The following is a 16,316-nucleotide window of genomic DNA, read 5'->3' as shown; positions in this document are numbered from 1 at the left end:
GATAGACTTTTGGACCTGACCAAAAGATAAACACTCGGGAAGGGGGGGGGTCTAGTTTCCTTTACTGGGGATTATTCCATATTATCCCCTCTCTCAATCACCTTTCCCCCTCTCTCCTGAGCCCCGAACACTTTCTTCTAGGCACATATGTATTGTGGCACTAGTTTCCTCTCCAGTTCCACACTGCATTAAACTAGTTCAGAGCTTGGAACTAACTGACAGACTTTTCATAGATTGGCGACTTCTGGCTGTATTTGTATAGCCAAGAAACAATTCCAGCGAGACAATCCAATATTGCCCATTTGTTCCAAAGGACAAAAACCAACTTTTACTAGGGGATGAAAAGAGTTGGAATATTGGAATCGCTGGTTAGAGAATCTCGTGGTCTCCTAAGATTATGATATCTAAGAGATTTCCACGTTTTCTACACTCTTCTCTGAGGTTTCACTAGTCCCCAAACTAACCTGGTCCATGTACAGTCCAGTCACCTTAGAAGCATATTTCTTGAAATCTGATGTCTGAAAACCAGAAGTAGACAGTGGAAAACAATATTTTGGGAATGATAGTGGTTTCAGACACCTAACCAAATGATGGGAAATGGCCAGATTGTTTGCAAATGATTTCTCATAAGTGAAAGTTTGAAGGGGCTTGGGGAAAGGATCTTCGCAAGCACCTTCAAAGTTCCTTCCTTTCCTACTGGAACAGTCATTTTTCACCTCCTAGGAAAAGGAATCTGTCTGGGTGGGTGGGCCAAGCCTGAGGGGGTAGTGGGCTTGATTTCTCTGTACCCTTCAGCATCAATGAAATAATCCTGGATCTGGGGTAAATACCCTCTTAAAGCAATCGAATGCACAAACTGTTAAAAACAACAACTGCAACAGCAAGGGAAAGGCAAGGAAGACTGGACCGGCATCATGACCCTAATTGGTAGCACAAACAGGCGCACACCCACTGTTGGCAACAAAGACCGCCACCGAACCTACAATTATTTCTCCATTATTTAACAAGTGCGAACTGGGAAAGGGAGAAGTGAGGGAAAGAGATTTGAGGGGTTCGGGGCTGCAGTCAGAGCTGAACACCCAGGCTGGAGGTGCCTGCCCTGATTTGGGTCTCGGTCTGGAATGAGTGAGACGCCGGGTTGGGGCGGAGTGGAATGGGAGTGAGGGTGAGGGTGAAGGAGGAGGAACAGCTCGCTTGGGGTGGAGGTGGGGGTGGGGAAAAGAGGAGGGTGCAGAGGTGGGTGGGAGGAGGGAGGTAGAGTTACACACCAGAAGGAAAGCCTCGCCGGAGCTGCCGCCGAGCGAAATGACGGGAACCAATGAGATGCCAATGAACGCGTCTCCAGCGTGACCGCCGAGATTGACGTGGAGGACACGTCAAATTGATCCGAATACACTGAAGCCTCCTGGTCAGATGAATTTATCCCAATCGGATGAAGATCACCTTGGGGTTTTAGGGCTGCCGGAGTTGGAAAGTGTCCTGGGAGAGGGCCGCCAAAGGGAAACAGGGAGGCAGCGCCGCCGGGCTCCGGCTCCCGCTCCGACTCCCGCTCCCCAGCAGGAGCGTCTCCAGTTCGAAGTGGGGCCGTGGTTCGCCGCTTTCGCTCTCCCTCCCTCTATGTATCTCCGCCCGCATCAGAGCACACCCGGACTGCGCCCGGCCCAACCCCAGCAGTTGCTCGGGAGCCAGGCAGCCGGCCTTGCGCGCTGCTATGGGTAAGGGAGGCAGCGGACGCCTGCGAGCAAGCTGGGTTGGGGCTCTTCTCTTTTCCATTATTCTTGTTCTTTCTCTCTACTCTCCCGCCCCCTGAGTGGAGGGCCTGGCTTCTCTGGCAGGCAGCGAAGCCGCTTCTGGAGGCTCACCCCCCCCCTCCCCCCAGCGGAGAGGCAGAGCTGGGAGCACTTTCTTTGGGAACTTTGAGTGTGTGTATGGAGGGTAGAGGAGAGGAGGTGTCAAAGGAAAGCTTTGCTGTCCAAAGTGAGAAAAGTGTTTGAGATGTGAGTGTAGCCTTGAGTGCCGATCCTTTTCTTCCTCTTCCTCTCATCCCCATCCCATCCTCCCTCCTGCCCAACACAATACACTCACTTTGCGGAGCCTGTGTCATATCTCCCTGCTTTGACTGCTCCGAGCTAAGGAATAGACTGAGGAGCAGTAAGTTTTCGAACATACTATATACTTCGTCTCTTTTATTCGGAAGTTTATTGTTTAGGGAACCCCCCCCTCCCCCCCGATTTGCCGGATCAGCGATGGTCCTGGAGTGAGCAGGAAGAGAACTTTCTTTTCTTTTCCTTTAAAGTTGAGACGTGAGGCTTTGTGGGATAGACAGGATTTTCTCTTTAATTCTTAACATTGAGTAATCATCGCGTGTTTTCTTCCCGATTCCCCTCTCTTTACTCCTCACACCCTCCCCACCCCATCCCTTTATAGAGCAGACTTACGGAGAAGTGAACCAACTGGGCGGTGTTTTTGTCAATGGGAGACCCCTGCCGAATGCGATCCGACTGCGGATCGTGGAACTGGCCCAGCTAGGCATAAGACCATGCGATATCAGCAGACAGCTCCGAGTGTCTCACGGCTGTGTGAGTAAAATCCTGGCGAGGTACAACGAGACGGGTTCCATCCTCCCCGGAGCAATTGGAGGGAGCAAGCCCCGGGTCACCACTCCGAACGTGGTGAAGCATATCAGGGACTACAAACAAGGAGATCCGGGCATTTTCGCCTGGGAAATTCGGGACAGACTCCTGGCCGATGGGGTCTGTGACAAATACAATGTGCCTTCGGTCAGCTCCATCAGCAGGATCTTGAGAAATAAAATCGGGAACCTGTCCCAGCCCAACCCTTACGAGGCCACCAAGCAGCCACCCCCACAACCGGCACTGCCTTACAATCATATTTACCAGTACCCTTACCCCAATCCCATGTCACCCACTGGGACCAAGATGGGGAACCACCCAGGAGTTCCTGTCTCTGCGGGACATGTCAGTATCCCTAGATCCTGGCCCTCTGCTCATTCTGTCAGCAACATTTTGGGCATTCGAACTTTTATGGAGCAAACAGGTTAGTAAACCGAGTCCAATACGGGCCTTATAACACATTTAATACACTAAGAAGGGACGGCTTAGACTGTGTGTGCGCGTTTGTTGTGTGCCCTTGTATGTTCATGAAGACAGTCATAGGTACTAAGGGTCAAGGATGATATTTGTTTCCCCTCCTCCCCCAGCTAAGCTTTCAAGACGTTAGCAGCACTAGTGCAGGCGAGGAACAGGATGGGGGAGGCAGGTTTAGGGCCATCTGTGGGAACGTTTGGACATCTTGAACTTTTTATGGAAAATGTGGAAAATATTTTCTTGGGGATGATAGATTGTCGACCACAAATTCGGAGTCTTGAAATTTCGCTTTTTCAGTCTTGCAAAAAGAATGTGAGCCCAGCGAATCCATATCACATCTCCTTCTGCCAGATCTAAACAAAACAAATATCTCCATCAATTTATTTGACCTTTTCCTGGAAGCCTCAGTTCTTTCTCCATCACTACCACCCCCTCATAGGTCATCTACCCACCATAATAAAAGAGGAAAATTGTTTTCAAATTCATCATCGCCATTATTATTTTAAAAGCAGTTTCTCCTTTTAAGGCCTGGTCAATTCGTGTGGGAAGCTATACCAGTGGTAATGCAGAGGGGTTTGGGAATGCTTTGCAGTCAAAGTCTTTAGAGTTTATCTTTTGACTTTACTTCACATTCAGATTTTTGGCCATTCATTTGTCTTTGGGTTCATCATCTTTGGGGAGAGGCAGAGTTAGGGATAACATTGAGTTTGTTTGTTATTGAAATTATTTCCCTTTCTATCCTATGCACATGATTGCTTTGCCTTTCTGTGGCTTTCCATAAGTGGATAGCATTGTGTCCCTTGTGTGAGACACAAGGAGGGAGTCAGAGCTTTCTGTGGTGAAGAAAGATGGGAGAAATGGAGCAGAAGTGAAGTGGTGGGGAGTGCTGGTTAAGAACACCAGGAGCCTGCAAGAAGTTTTGCCTTTCTGCAAATCCACTGTATCTTTGGAATTATTTTTTAAAACCCAAGTGCTTCCCAGAAACTTTTGGCCAATCCCAACTTCATTAAACTTTCTCTAGTACAATTAGGTACTTGGTCTGGCTATTCAGACGGTGTGTATGTATGTGTGTGTATACATATATGTGTGTGTGTGTATACAAATATATACATTATATAGTATATACACATATACTTTTTGATAAAGGAATATAAAATTAGAATGCTTCTAGAGAATGTCATTGAGAAATATCTCTCTGTTTATTTGCTTTTTCCAAATGTCCTCTGAAATTATTCCCCCAATGGAACTATCCCTCAGGTTGCTTGGATTTTTATATGAAAAGAACAAAAATTTTCAGAATGCCCTAAACAGCCTCCATTTACAACTGCCAAAAAGAAAAATAGAAGGAAAAAAAGTTCGAAAAAGAGTTGGCCTGCTAAGTTATTAGGGTGATAAAGTCCATTCTCAAATAACAAATACTGCCCAGCAACAATTTGCCAACATTTTCACTGGAAGGCCTCAATGCTGGAGAGAAAGGGTGAAAGAATTGAAATCAGATTGCAGCCCTGAAAGAGCTTTGAGCAGGACCCTGCAGACAGTGAGTGAAAGCGAAACAAACTTGGGTGGACCGACTTTTTGCCTGCTTTGGAGGTTTTAAAGGTGCCTGGTGTCCTGTGGTTCTTCTAAGGTTTATTCAGATGCAGTCTCGAGTGGGGTGAACATGGGTGCGTGTAAATTACACTCCCTCACCCCCCATACACACACGTTAAGGGCCAGATGGTTGGACTCAACGGGCTTTCAAAGTTCTGAATTGTCTTCTCACAATCTCTCTTCCCATTCAAGGGGCACTGTCGGGGACTGAGGGCTCTGCCTATTCCCCCAAAATGGAAGACTGGGCCGGTGTGAATAGGACTGGTTTCCCGGCCACACAAGCAGTGAACGGAATTGACAAAGCGGTTATGGAAGCAGACATCAAATACCCACAGGTAATCAGGGCCCGGGAAGCCTGGTGGATGCTGTAGCAACAATTAAGTGCATCCCATATTGGTCTTCCAATTGGCCTAGCTAAAAAGAGAGACAGTAACTTTTTTTTTTTTAATTTAAAAATTCAAACCAGCCCGTCTGCATGTGCTCTTCTTTCTTGTCTCTCTCTCCCCTACCATTTAAAAATTGTCTTTGCAGAGGATTTTTAAAAAAACATTTTAACTTGACCCTTTTGAATATAAGATTAGATTTCAGGGTGCGAATCTAATGCTTGCTCAGTACCCCTCAGCCAGTGAACTCCGGAGTGGCTGTTTGGATTCCTCCCTTTCTTGTTTGCCCTCTCTTGTTTCCTTCCCACCCTAGGTCCATTAAAATACTATTTTTCTCCATCAAGCTAACTAATGCAATTAAAGGAAGGGACACGGTTCGAGATTAATGATTGGTAACCTTGTCCCACCCCTTACCCCTAATTCCACCAATAAAGGGACTTTTGGGGGAGGAAAGGGGTTGGGAGTTACGGAAAAGCTTTTGAAGGCACCAGGAGGACACCAGACATTTGGCTCCTGGTCCAGAGAAAGCCTGGTGCAAACCCTGGCCGACTGTTTGGTAATGTTCTCTCCCTCCCTCCCTACCTCCCTCTCTCCCTCCCTTTCTCGCTTCTGCGGATTAGCCCACTCCAAGTCTTTCCACTGTGGGCAGTTTCCTCCCAGCCTGCGCCTATCCTTCCTCCAACCAGCACGGAGTGTACGGCGGACCTGGAGGCGGCTATCTTACTCCTGGTCATCCCTGGCCTGCGCAAGGCAGTCCCCTGGCTCATCACGGACCCGGTGTGACCGTGCACGGGGGAGACCTCGCCACCGCCATGGCGTTCAAACACCCCAGTCGAGAAGGTAAGAAGGTCGGGAACCACGGGCTAAGACAGGGGTCCGACTGCCCAGGGGAAGTCACTAGATAGAAAGTGGAGGGTGGGAACTCAATTTCAGGACCACACTATAGCTGAGGTAGGGTGAAGAAGGATGGGGGTAGAAGTGATGGCCTTATAGGAGTAAAGCTAGGGAGATATGAAACTGGAACAGAAGTGAAAGAGATTTAAAAAATAAAAATTCGGACACACATATGGCCATCATTCTATAAATGTTTTTTTTAAATAAATCAATTGTTATTATTTTGTTATGGCATACTTATAAAGAAAAGCTTTTTTCTTTTCTGTTCTTCAACTTTATTCTCTTAACTGCTGAAGTAGATTCGAAATAGACACATTAAAAATATAGGCATGTTTTTGTGTCCAGACTTGGGATACCATCATTATGGGAAGGGATAGGATTAGATGGCTCCAACAATGACTTATATTTCTAAACCTATGATCCTATGGTTCCCTTCAGTTCTCTGCATGGAAAACCTTTCCACCTGTGTAGATTTGGATCTTCAGATGACCTGTAATTTATGGCCTTAGTGATCTGTTTAAATGACTTACCCAATATCATACAGGTGTGGTAAAGTCAGGCCTTGAACTGAGATGTTGCTGACCTCAAAGTCTGCCCCCTATCTCACCAAGCTGCCTCATTTTCAATTGAGGCTGAGAGGTTGTAATAACAAGGTCACACTGTTAGTAGGTAGTAGATTTTTTTTTTTACTGGACTGGTGATTTCATAGATATAGGAAATTCTGCCAATGCAGTCAGGCAAAAGCGCTGTAATTTATAGTGTTAAAAGAGAGTTTGGGAGTTAAGGGACTTGCCCATTTGGAGAACTTAGTGTCTCCATAGCTATTTGAACCACCATGATGCTAGACCCCTGGCCTCTATCCACAAATCGAAAAATCAAAAATATCTCTCTACTTCACTAGTTTGAATCTTAACTCTGTTTATAATCTTGGCATGTTGTTTACCCTCTCTTGGCCTGTTCCTTATCTGGAAAATGAGGGAGTGATTGAAAGATGTCTAAGCCTCTTCCAGCTCTAAATCCCATAACCCAGACTTCTGCTTTTCTTAGCCACACTCCATTTTGTCAGCCTGTCTCATTGGGTTTAGTGTGGAAGAAATGCTGGAGACAATGTTCTAATGACTTCTCATCCTTTATCATATAGTCCAGGACCCTCTATTGTTAGACCAATAATCAATTGGTCTTTCCTGAGCTGGCTTTTCAAAATTTATTCTGTAGCAGGTTTTACTGCCTAATCTATTCTTCAAATCCACTTCTGCTAGTTTAGACAGAATTTTCTTCTTGATTAAAACAAACTCTAAGAAATCTTTCCCTTTTTCCTCCCCCATGCTTCCTAGATTCACAGTGGCTATCTAACCCATTTGCTTTTCTGGTTCAGAGTCAATTTCCTATGGTGTAATCTTGGTTCTAGCTTTCCACAATTAGGGAAAACTGATCATTCTTAGAATGACTTGAACTCTGCTGTAGACATTTCCTTGTTATATAATACCAGCATAATGGATAGATCACTGGACTATGGGTTGGGAAACAGGTTAGAACCTGGACTTTGTCACTAATAGTTTTGAGATCTTGAACAAATCACTTCTAAAAGAATGTCTTCAGTTAAAAAAAATCCTTGCCTTTCTTCTTAGAAGCAATAGTGTGTTTTGGTTCTAAGGCAGAAGAGCAGTAAAGGCTAGGGAATAGTAGTTAAAGGACTTGCCCAGGGTTATATAGCTAGGAAGTATTTGAGATCAGATTTGAACTCAGGATCTCCTGTGTCTGGGCCTGGCTCCTAATGCATTGAACTACTTCAAGGTCTCCATGTCTTTAGTTTTTAAGATTTCAATTGCTGTGAGTGGATAATGAGAGGCAGAAAGATGCTAGTCTTGGAGTTGTGAGAAAATTGAATTTTCACTCTCTCCTTAGCTTCATTTTCCTCATTTGTAAATCAAAATTATGATACGCATGCTATTAATTTCAGTGCTGTACAGATTTTACATATCATAAAGCACATATAAATTTGAGATATTCATATATGGCATAAGGGTATTATAATTGAAACAGTTAAAGGTCTATAGAAAAGTGACTATACTGCTTATGATTGGACAGATTTAACCAAAGAACTTCTGCAGAGAAAAAGGATTCCTAGGAAGATGGGGTGATAGTATAATCAGATGGTCTCATACTTAGTAAGGCACATATTTACCATATTTTAAGATAGACTGTGAAAGCTGGGGTTCAGTCCACATTGTGTGAAAAACAGATGAAAAACAACCTTTTGGAGGAGGTAGTCCTTCCCCAAATCAACTATTTTGAGATAACTTTACTATAATAGCTCAAAATGTCATTGGGGAGTAAAATTCTTAGCTCAGAGTTTTGCTTTCCCAGGCTTTCAATTTGTCTATGCTTTTTTCTTTTTTCAGACTACATTGTATTAAATGGAAAGGAATTGAAATTCATGTGATTCAAATAAGTAGCAAGTGACTCCAGTTCATAGCATGCAAAATTTAATTCAATAGCAGGATGCATATTTCCATCAACTAGGATTATTTCCCATATCTATGATTCTAACATTAGAGAAAAGGACCTACATCTTAAAAAAGTGATGAGAATAGCATTGGATAAAATATTTTATCCAATGACACAAATATTACATAGTAAATAAACCAAGAAATATTATTAATTCCATAAAGAAAGAAATAATTCAATTCCTACATCCTGATTTCTTCACTGAGGGTATTCCCTCTAATAATATAACCCTTGTAGGTCTTAGGAGATGATTTTTCTAATTGCCTTGAAACTCCAAATTCATTAACTGATGGCCTGCCTACTGTTGATTAGCCTCTCTGGAATTTTTTTTAAGCCATTTGGACCTCTGGCAACAGAAAAATAGTCCTTCACAAGGCTCAGACATATTTGCACACTCTTCTGAACCTTACTTCCACAGTAATTAAACTAATAACAAAATTACTGATTTCTTCATTTTCATATTTTAAAAATAAAGATCATTGTTCCAGAATTGTAGAACATTAAGCTTTCCATTTAAAATTATTTCCCTTAAATTGTCAGGAAATAATTTCTTCTGGCCCTTCTGTTGAATTCACGAATCAAGAGAGAAAATGAATGTAATTGCTATAATGTAAATATACTTCATTTGGTGGGTAGGGATTCCCCCCTTTTATTAATAAAACTTATTTATAAGTATTGCACCCCCCATCTCACATCATAGAAGGGAGGGTAGGAATTATTAAATTAGGTACTTTATTTGAACTTTATATGCAGTTACAGAAATATTACTTCTCATTTTAAGCAGCTCACTCCCAGTCCTAAATGTAGAAGTGATGTTGTTTTAAAAAATATATATTTTTTTGTCAGCATCAATGACATTTAAGGCATCCTTTTTAATGAAATTGGTCATTTAAAAAAGAGGGAAGTTTTCCCCTGAGAATATCAATTCTTATTAAATCTTTAACATACATATATTTCTGGGAGTATTTTTATAAGCAAAGATTACTGTTTTTAAAAAATTAGATAGTGAAAACAATATACCATTGAAAAAACAACTAATTTTGGTATCTTTTTAACTGGCAAATACATCAAGTCATACAGTTGGGTACAAAATGCTGGCATGAGATTCAGACTCTTATTTGTGATCTTTTTTAGCAAGTTATTTAACTTGGGTCTCAATTTACAACTCCATAAAAGGAGAGTTTTGGACTTCATATCCTATGAGGTCCCATTCATCTCTAGATGTATTTTGGGGATGAAAAATTCCATTGTTTTAGGAAGAGCAAGTGTTGCCTCTGACACAAACAGACTATTTGACCTTAGACAAGACACTTAATTTCTCTGTGCTGTGAACAATTATTCCTTTAGACTGTGGAAATAAATTGTTCATCTTTGTAGGTGGAGGGATTTTCTACAATGGAAGTTCCCCATCTCAGATGAAAAAAGAAGTCAGCGTCATTTATTTCATTAGAGTGTCCAGATATCTGATTCAATGAATATAGGATAAAAAGGGAAACTTTTCTTCAGGACAAAGTTAATGATTTCAAGCTACTTTCCTATTTTCCTTTTAATAATCCTAGAAATTCATCACCTGGTCTCCTGAACTTTGCTGGTTAGCTTCTACTGATTTCAACTGGTTATTACTCTGGCCATAATGAATCTGAAAATGCTCATAATTTGCAAGGAAAAAATAAAGGGTCAGATCATTTTGCTTCATCCACGCAGTCTCCTGGTGGCAGAAGTCAGACATTTATAGATCTTACCACCCACCACTCTTCTCTGAGTGTCCTGGACAGTATCGTCTTGTTTACATAGCACTGGTGATCATTTCAATGTGGTCAGAACACCAGGACAGTTCCCCCAGGACATTTGGTATTGAAGTAGCAGTTTGGGAAAACATAGAAACTTTACAGTAAAATCGGTCCTGTCTTCGCAATCAATCACTGGGCTAGGAGGCTCCGACCCCAGTCTTCCCAATTCTAGGCTGTAAGAGAGACTCTGAAAAATCCAACTAGATTAAACAAAAGAACAATTTCCAATGCAGATATGTATTTTGTGGAACAGAAGCATAGAGGCATAGTGGCTAGAGGATGGATCTTAGAGTCAAGGAGACTTGGGTTCAGGTTCTGCCTCTGACACAAAACTGGCTGCATGGTGTTGAATAACTCATTCAATTTCTCAGTGGCCTGGGCAATGTTTTTAAAGTCTAGAAAAGATAGGGGAGCAAGTTTCTATACCAGGGAGTTAATTCCTTACATGGGTGAAATGATCAAGGATCCTAAACAGAAACCTTAAAAGGAAAAAGCAAGCAAACAAACAAACATTTTTGCTCTAGGTTTTTATTGAGAGGGATTAGCAAATGTCTCCTCAGTACCAAATTTTAAAAGGAAATCTCATTAACAGAGATATTCACTGGCCCTTACTCAGTACCAGTCAGGAAGCTGAAATCATCAATCAGTTCATTAATGGAGAGTCATTATTACTTATGAAGCTCCAGACACTGTTCTAGGTACTGGGGATACAAAGACAAAAGAGGGACATTAAATTCCGCCTTTTCTAACTGAAGGAAAAAAAAACAACTAACTATTCTTTCTGGCATGATTCCCTTGCTTCCCATTTCCCTCAGCCCTCAATTTAAAGGCAGAATGAATACATATTAACATCAGCTTATAATGATGGGCTATCCTGGGAGAATTGGCTTGGTGCTTATTAATAAAGCTTATGTGGAAGCGTGGGGGGGGGGATTCTTAAGAAGGGGTCAGTGTGGGGGAGGAACTGGTATTAACAGTAACTCGAAATGTAGCCAGAAACACCAAAATCTGTCAGGGAGGGGTATTTGTTAAAATTTCATTTATTTATTTTCCCCCCTGACTCTAAAGTCACAGGGCTGTTGGCTGAGGCAGCCTCAAATGTTTTCTAAACATATACTCCTTTTGATGTGTGCAAGATGGAAAGGGATTGAAAAGAACTCAAGCCTGGGCACCGAGTACAGTGTTTTGGAAAGAGAAAGAGAGAGAGAGGAATAAAGAGTCTTCTGGTCTTTTAAGCATCATACCCAGAGAAGTCTGGGCGTTTTCAAAACAATGCTTTTTTTTTTTTTTAAACTGAATCGGTCGATGGAGGATTGAGGGTGTGTTTATGTGTGTGTTGTGAAGATCAGGGCCAGGGCCAGAGGAATGCCTGGGCGCTCCCTACCATGAGGGTGCACACAGGTGCGGGGCCCAATCCCCACCAGCAGCTGGAGCAGAAGCATTTGTCTAAACAGTACCCTTCCGGGGTTAGGGGAAGGTGAGGGTTTTCAGAAGTTTGAAAATCTAGAAGCCACTTAAATTAAGGTGTTCTGGGTTTATACTGAAAGCGACGAATGTCTATATGGAAAGGAAAATAAAATTAAACTTCTTGAAGAATAGAGCTGTTGTGGTGTGGCTTAGCATTTCTGGGAGAAGTGGAGAGATTGTGTGTGTGTGTGTGTGTGTGTGTGTGTGTGTGTGTGTGTGTGTGTGTGTGTGTGTGTGATGATTGTGCAATTCCAGCGTCACTTTCTGGCTTCCAGTGGCATAACTTGGGTCTCTTCCCAAAACCTTAAATAATAGAGTTAAACATTAAATAACATATGACCTGGTAAACACGGTGTCACTTAATATAGTGGCAAACATTCCTCAGTACTTGTTTATGACTATCAATTAGTATCCAGTTTGTGCCCAGCGGTCAAAAACTAGGCGGGCTATATAAAGTCCAGCCATCTTCCTGCTCCCTTCTTAAAGTGCAAATTATCCGCCTATTTCGGAGGAATTCAGACCGCACTGAGACTTGCATAGTGTATAATCTTTGGTGAGCCCTCCCTCCCTTTCTTCCATTTGGTGGTTCCCTCTTTCCCATTGCTGCGCATAGGGTATCCAACTAGGACCAGCAGCTTCTCTGGGGAGTGTTCCCTGTGTCTCGGTTCTCCTGCCCAGCGGTGTGTAAAGTGCTTTCCTGTGTCGTGTGCTTGAGCCCATAGGAGACTCGTACACTGGGGAGCAGAAAGATAGTAGGAGAATCTTGGTCGATTCGTAGCTCATTTCAATGTCCCAGGATGGGGAAACCAGTTGTCACGGAGAAAATAGGGCTCTCATTTCTTTCTCCCCAGATCCGCGCTATGGTCTGCAGCGCCTCGCTCCGCTTTGATACATCTCTCTGGCCCCTTCCTGGGCTGCTGGTCACAGTAGCTTGCTTTTTTTTTTTTTGCCTTTGCCTTTGCCCTGCCTTTGCCTTTGCCTTTGCCTATTTCTCCCATTCTGTAGATTCCAGACGCTTTCAGACTTCCCATCAGACTACTTTTCCTCTTGGGGAATTACCATATCTTTTACCCTTGTGGTATTTGTTTCTTCTTTAAAACTTGCACTCCATCTGTTATTCTTTCCTTCGGTCCCCTCCAAGAAATACAGAGGAGCAGTAGGAGCAGTTGCTTTTACCTCTAATCCGGGTCATTGTGTGTGTGTGTGTGTGTGTGTGTGTGTGTGTGTGTGTGTGTGTGTATGCGCGCGCGCTAATAGGTCAGGAATATGAAATGCGCATCTGTTGAATTGGAAGACACATATTATTTACAACCAACTCTTTCTTCGTTTTCTTTTCTCCCCCTCCCCCCTTCCTTCCCAGTGGCAGATCGAAAGCCTTCCAGCCCAGTCGGCAAATCCCAAGACACCCTTAGTAATCTACACGGACTGTCTATCCCGGCTTCGTCTTCCTAGGGAGGAGCAGCGGCTTCCAGGCGCCGGAGCGAAAGAGACCTGAGAAGGGGTGGGACCTGTGAGAGGGGAGGGAGGCTTGGAAGTGGAGATCAGGTGGGAATGGGTACCTGCAAAAATTGCAAGCGAATTTTTAAAAGTTCTAGGAGGATGCTCTGATGCAGCATGAAACTTTGGGGAAGGAGAAGGAATGGAGAGGAAACTGGAACTGAGATCCGCTCAGTACCCTGAGAGGACCTAGGTTATTTCACCAGGGTCAATGCCAAGCTGCCCGGGGAAGGGCCAAGAAGCAGCAGCCCGCTGCCAGCCGAAAGGATTTGCTTTCCAACGAACTCCCATCTGCCCCTATCCTCCTTCCCCAGTCTGGGAAAGAAAAGGGTAACTCACTTTTTCGTTTATTTCTTGTCTATTTTCAGTTTCTCATCGTTAACTGAATTATTTAACTTTGACAGACTTTTAAAAATTCTTTCTCCACTGACTATATGTATTTCCATTCTAGACTTTCTCGTCTACATTTTGTCTTTTCATTCTTCTTTTCCGGGTTCTCTCTCCTTTATTTTGGTTCTCCTCTTTATTTCCCCCCATCTGCTTTTCTTTCTGCCAATATCTTTCTTCTCTCCCTTACCCTCGTCTTTCCCTTTTGTTTTTACTAGTCTTTTTTTCCTCAGTATTCTTCCCCATTCCTGTGTTTTCTCCACTGCATTCTTTTGCTTAGAGCTGAAAATAACTTTAGAGAGCATCTAATGATTAGATTTTAATCCAGGTCCATCACTTTTTGGATGAAGGTCCAGAGGCCTAGTTTTTGCTCTTTTCCATCTCCCTTTTTTTAACTCTCCCTTTCACTGTTTTACTATTTTTCCCTTTCAATAAGTGGATAAGTGCCTAAATTCATGGACCTTCCTTATCCCCAAGCATAAACCTTAGAACATTCAACCTATCTTCTGAACTCCTAAACCCTAACCTTCCTTTGAGCTTCGCAGACACCAGCCTCTGCCCAGACTTCTTTCTGTTTTGCAAGTGGCCAAAGAATCAGGTCAACAGGCTTCCATTCTCACCTGCCTTCTCTCTTGAAGACCCAGTGCTGCACAGAGAGCCTGTATTGCCAGACGTTCACAATAGGAACTGTGATGATTGCTTCACTGCCTAGGGAAATGGACAAAAAAGTCACAGCATTTTATTTTATATTTTTATAACATGAATAAAAATCCAATGAAACTGCTGCTTTTTCAGCCCTTGGTATATTTTCTAGAAATCTTTGATATCCTTCTGCCTTCCTAAAGAGTCTCCTATTTCTGTTTCTAATGCAGTAGTTTCACCTGAATGGAGACTGGAATAGGGCCCAGGAGAAAAGACAGGTCATCTTTTCTACAAGAACATTTTGTAGCTATACATGTACATATGCATATGTACATACACATTTTGTAGTTTGAGAATTTTCTTCTCTCTTGGAAATGCTGACTTCCCAACCCAGTGAATCTGAATAATACTAAAACATATCATTATTTCGGGTGTTCTGGAGTTCCATCATCTGTTAATTTCAACCACTAACTACTGCCAACATTATGGACTGTAAAAGTGTATAAGAGCTTCTGGCTTGTGAGTAAACTGGTGGGCAGTAAAACTTGAGAAGGATTTCTCTAAAGCCATAATAGCTAATAAATTTTTAAAAGTTCAGAAGCTCTTGACCCTTGATATAAAACTGCTGTTTAATAGTTACAAAAAACATCAGGGTGAAAGTTTGTGGTATTACCTGTTGAGTATGACTAATGTATAAATAAAAGAAAATTATGATCCAGGATTTTCAAACAAGCAGGGAAAGATAACCTTAAAAATGTTATTCTCTCCTTGATTCCCATGATGGAATTTTCAGCTTCAGAGATCTCAAAGTAACTTAAATTGCCTTCTACCCTGAGTTTTATAGAATATCATCTTATTTGCTTTTTAAGATTTCCTTATAATTTAGGCAAGGAATAGGGATAGAAAGTGAAACTACTATCAATTCATTTGTTGACCAGCAGAAACTCAGGTAAAAAAAAATTGTGGTAGCTGAAAACAAATGACTAAAATGAGTTTTGAGGATAATTTTTAGTTTCAGTCAACTTTTTTTCTCTTATCCCTAATTTATCAGGATTATAGACTACCACTAAAAAAATAGTTCTCACTAGACTAATTAATGCCAAGAATTGTCACTCTACAGATGGGGGGAAATTAAAGTGGTGATAGACTTAATATAAATCATATAATGGCTAGTAGAATAGAACTTATTCCCAGACCACAGATTCTAGGTCAGTCATGGGATCAATTCATTTGTTAGAAAAATGCCACTGTCATATTTCATTAAAATGTAGTGAACATAATTGAATGTAAAGAGCATTTGGATAGGGAGTTGGAAGACTATTCTGGTGATTTCACTGTTTCTAACTAGCAATATAACTTTGGACAAGTTAAGTTTTTGGGGTCCAGATTTCCTGACCTGTGAAAAGATGGGGTTAGATTAGATGATCTAGAAATAATTTCTTCTAAATCCAACATGTTATGATTCTAGGGATTTTATGATTTAAACACATGGGTTACCTCATAATAAGATTAATTCTTAAAGAGAAAGGAAAAATACCACATCTCAAGTTTTTAAAAACAGTAACCCTTTAGAAATAGCTCTTCTAGGTAAAATCTAAATAAAATTGTTCCAGACTGCAAAATTTATGATGTCCACTAGCAAATTAGTTGTACTTTGTATATGCTTGGTTTTCTGTAATCAATGATTTAAAAATTCATGGGATCATTATTAAATTATATATTTCTTTTAAAAGCAAACATGTGACTTTGCTTTCCTAGATGTGTAGCCACTCAGGGTAGGCTGACAAAATCAAGTGATGTCCATATGGGCCACAACTGCTTCAAATTCTTCTGGTCAGAACCTCATTCCTCTTGAGGTGGCATTCATAAGATAACACTGAGATTTTATACAGGGTTTTTCATCCTATATTTTCAAAGCTCATTTCACAAAAAGAACCCCCAACATTTTATAGACAGGAAGATTGAGACAAAGGAATTACAACTGACTTTCTAAGGGCAATGAAAGAAATCGTGGGATGTTTGGGAACAGAATACAGTTCAATACTATCTTC

General features: G+C 41.9%; 1 protein-coding gene across 1 annotated transcript; it reads left to right on the top strand.

Moving 5' to 3' along the window:
- The first annotated feature begins 1,286 nt into the window (after positions 1-1,286).
- PAX1 (paired box 1) lies at positions 1,287-14,407 on the top strand. The gene is made up of 5 exons (XM_056813827.1): positions 1,287-1,715; positions 2,428-3,057; positions 4,890-5,032; positions 5,701-5,920; positions 13,100-14,407. Exons 1-5 carry the CDS (start codon positions 1,712-1,714, stop codon positions 13,189-13,191), a joined length of 1,089 nt encoding a protein of 362 aa, XP_056669805.1. The 5' UTR covers positions 1,287-1,711; the 3' UTR covers positions 13,192-14,407.
- Positions 14,408-16,316: the final 1,909 nt, after the last annotated feature.

Source organism: Monodelphis domestica, chromosome 1, assembly GCF_027887165.1.
Source record: "Monodelphis domestica isolate mMonDom1 chromosome 1, mMonDom1.pri, whole genome shotgun sequence".
In the NCBI taxonomy this organism is placed as follows: Eukaryota; Metazoa; Chordata; class Mammalia; order Didelphimorphia; family Didelphidae; genus Monodelphis; species Monodelphis domestica.
This window is presented reverse-complemented; position numbering and strand designations above follow the sequence as displayed.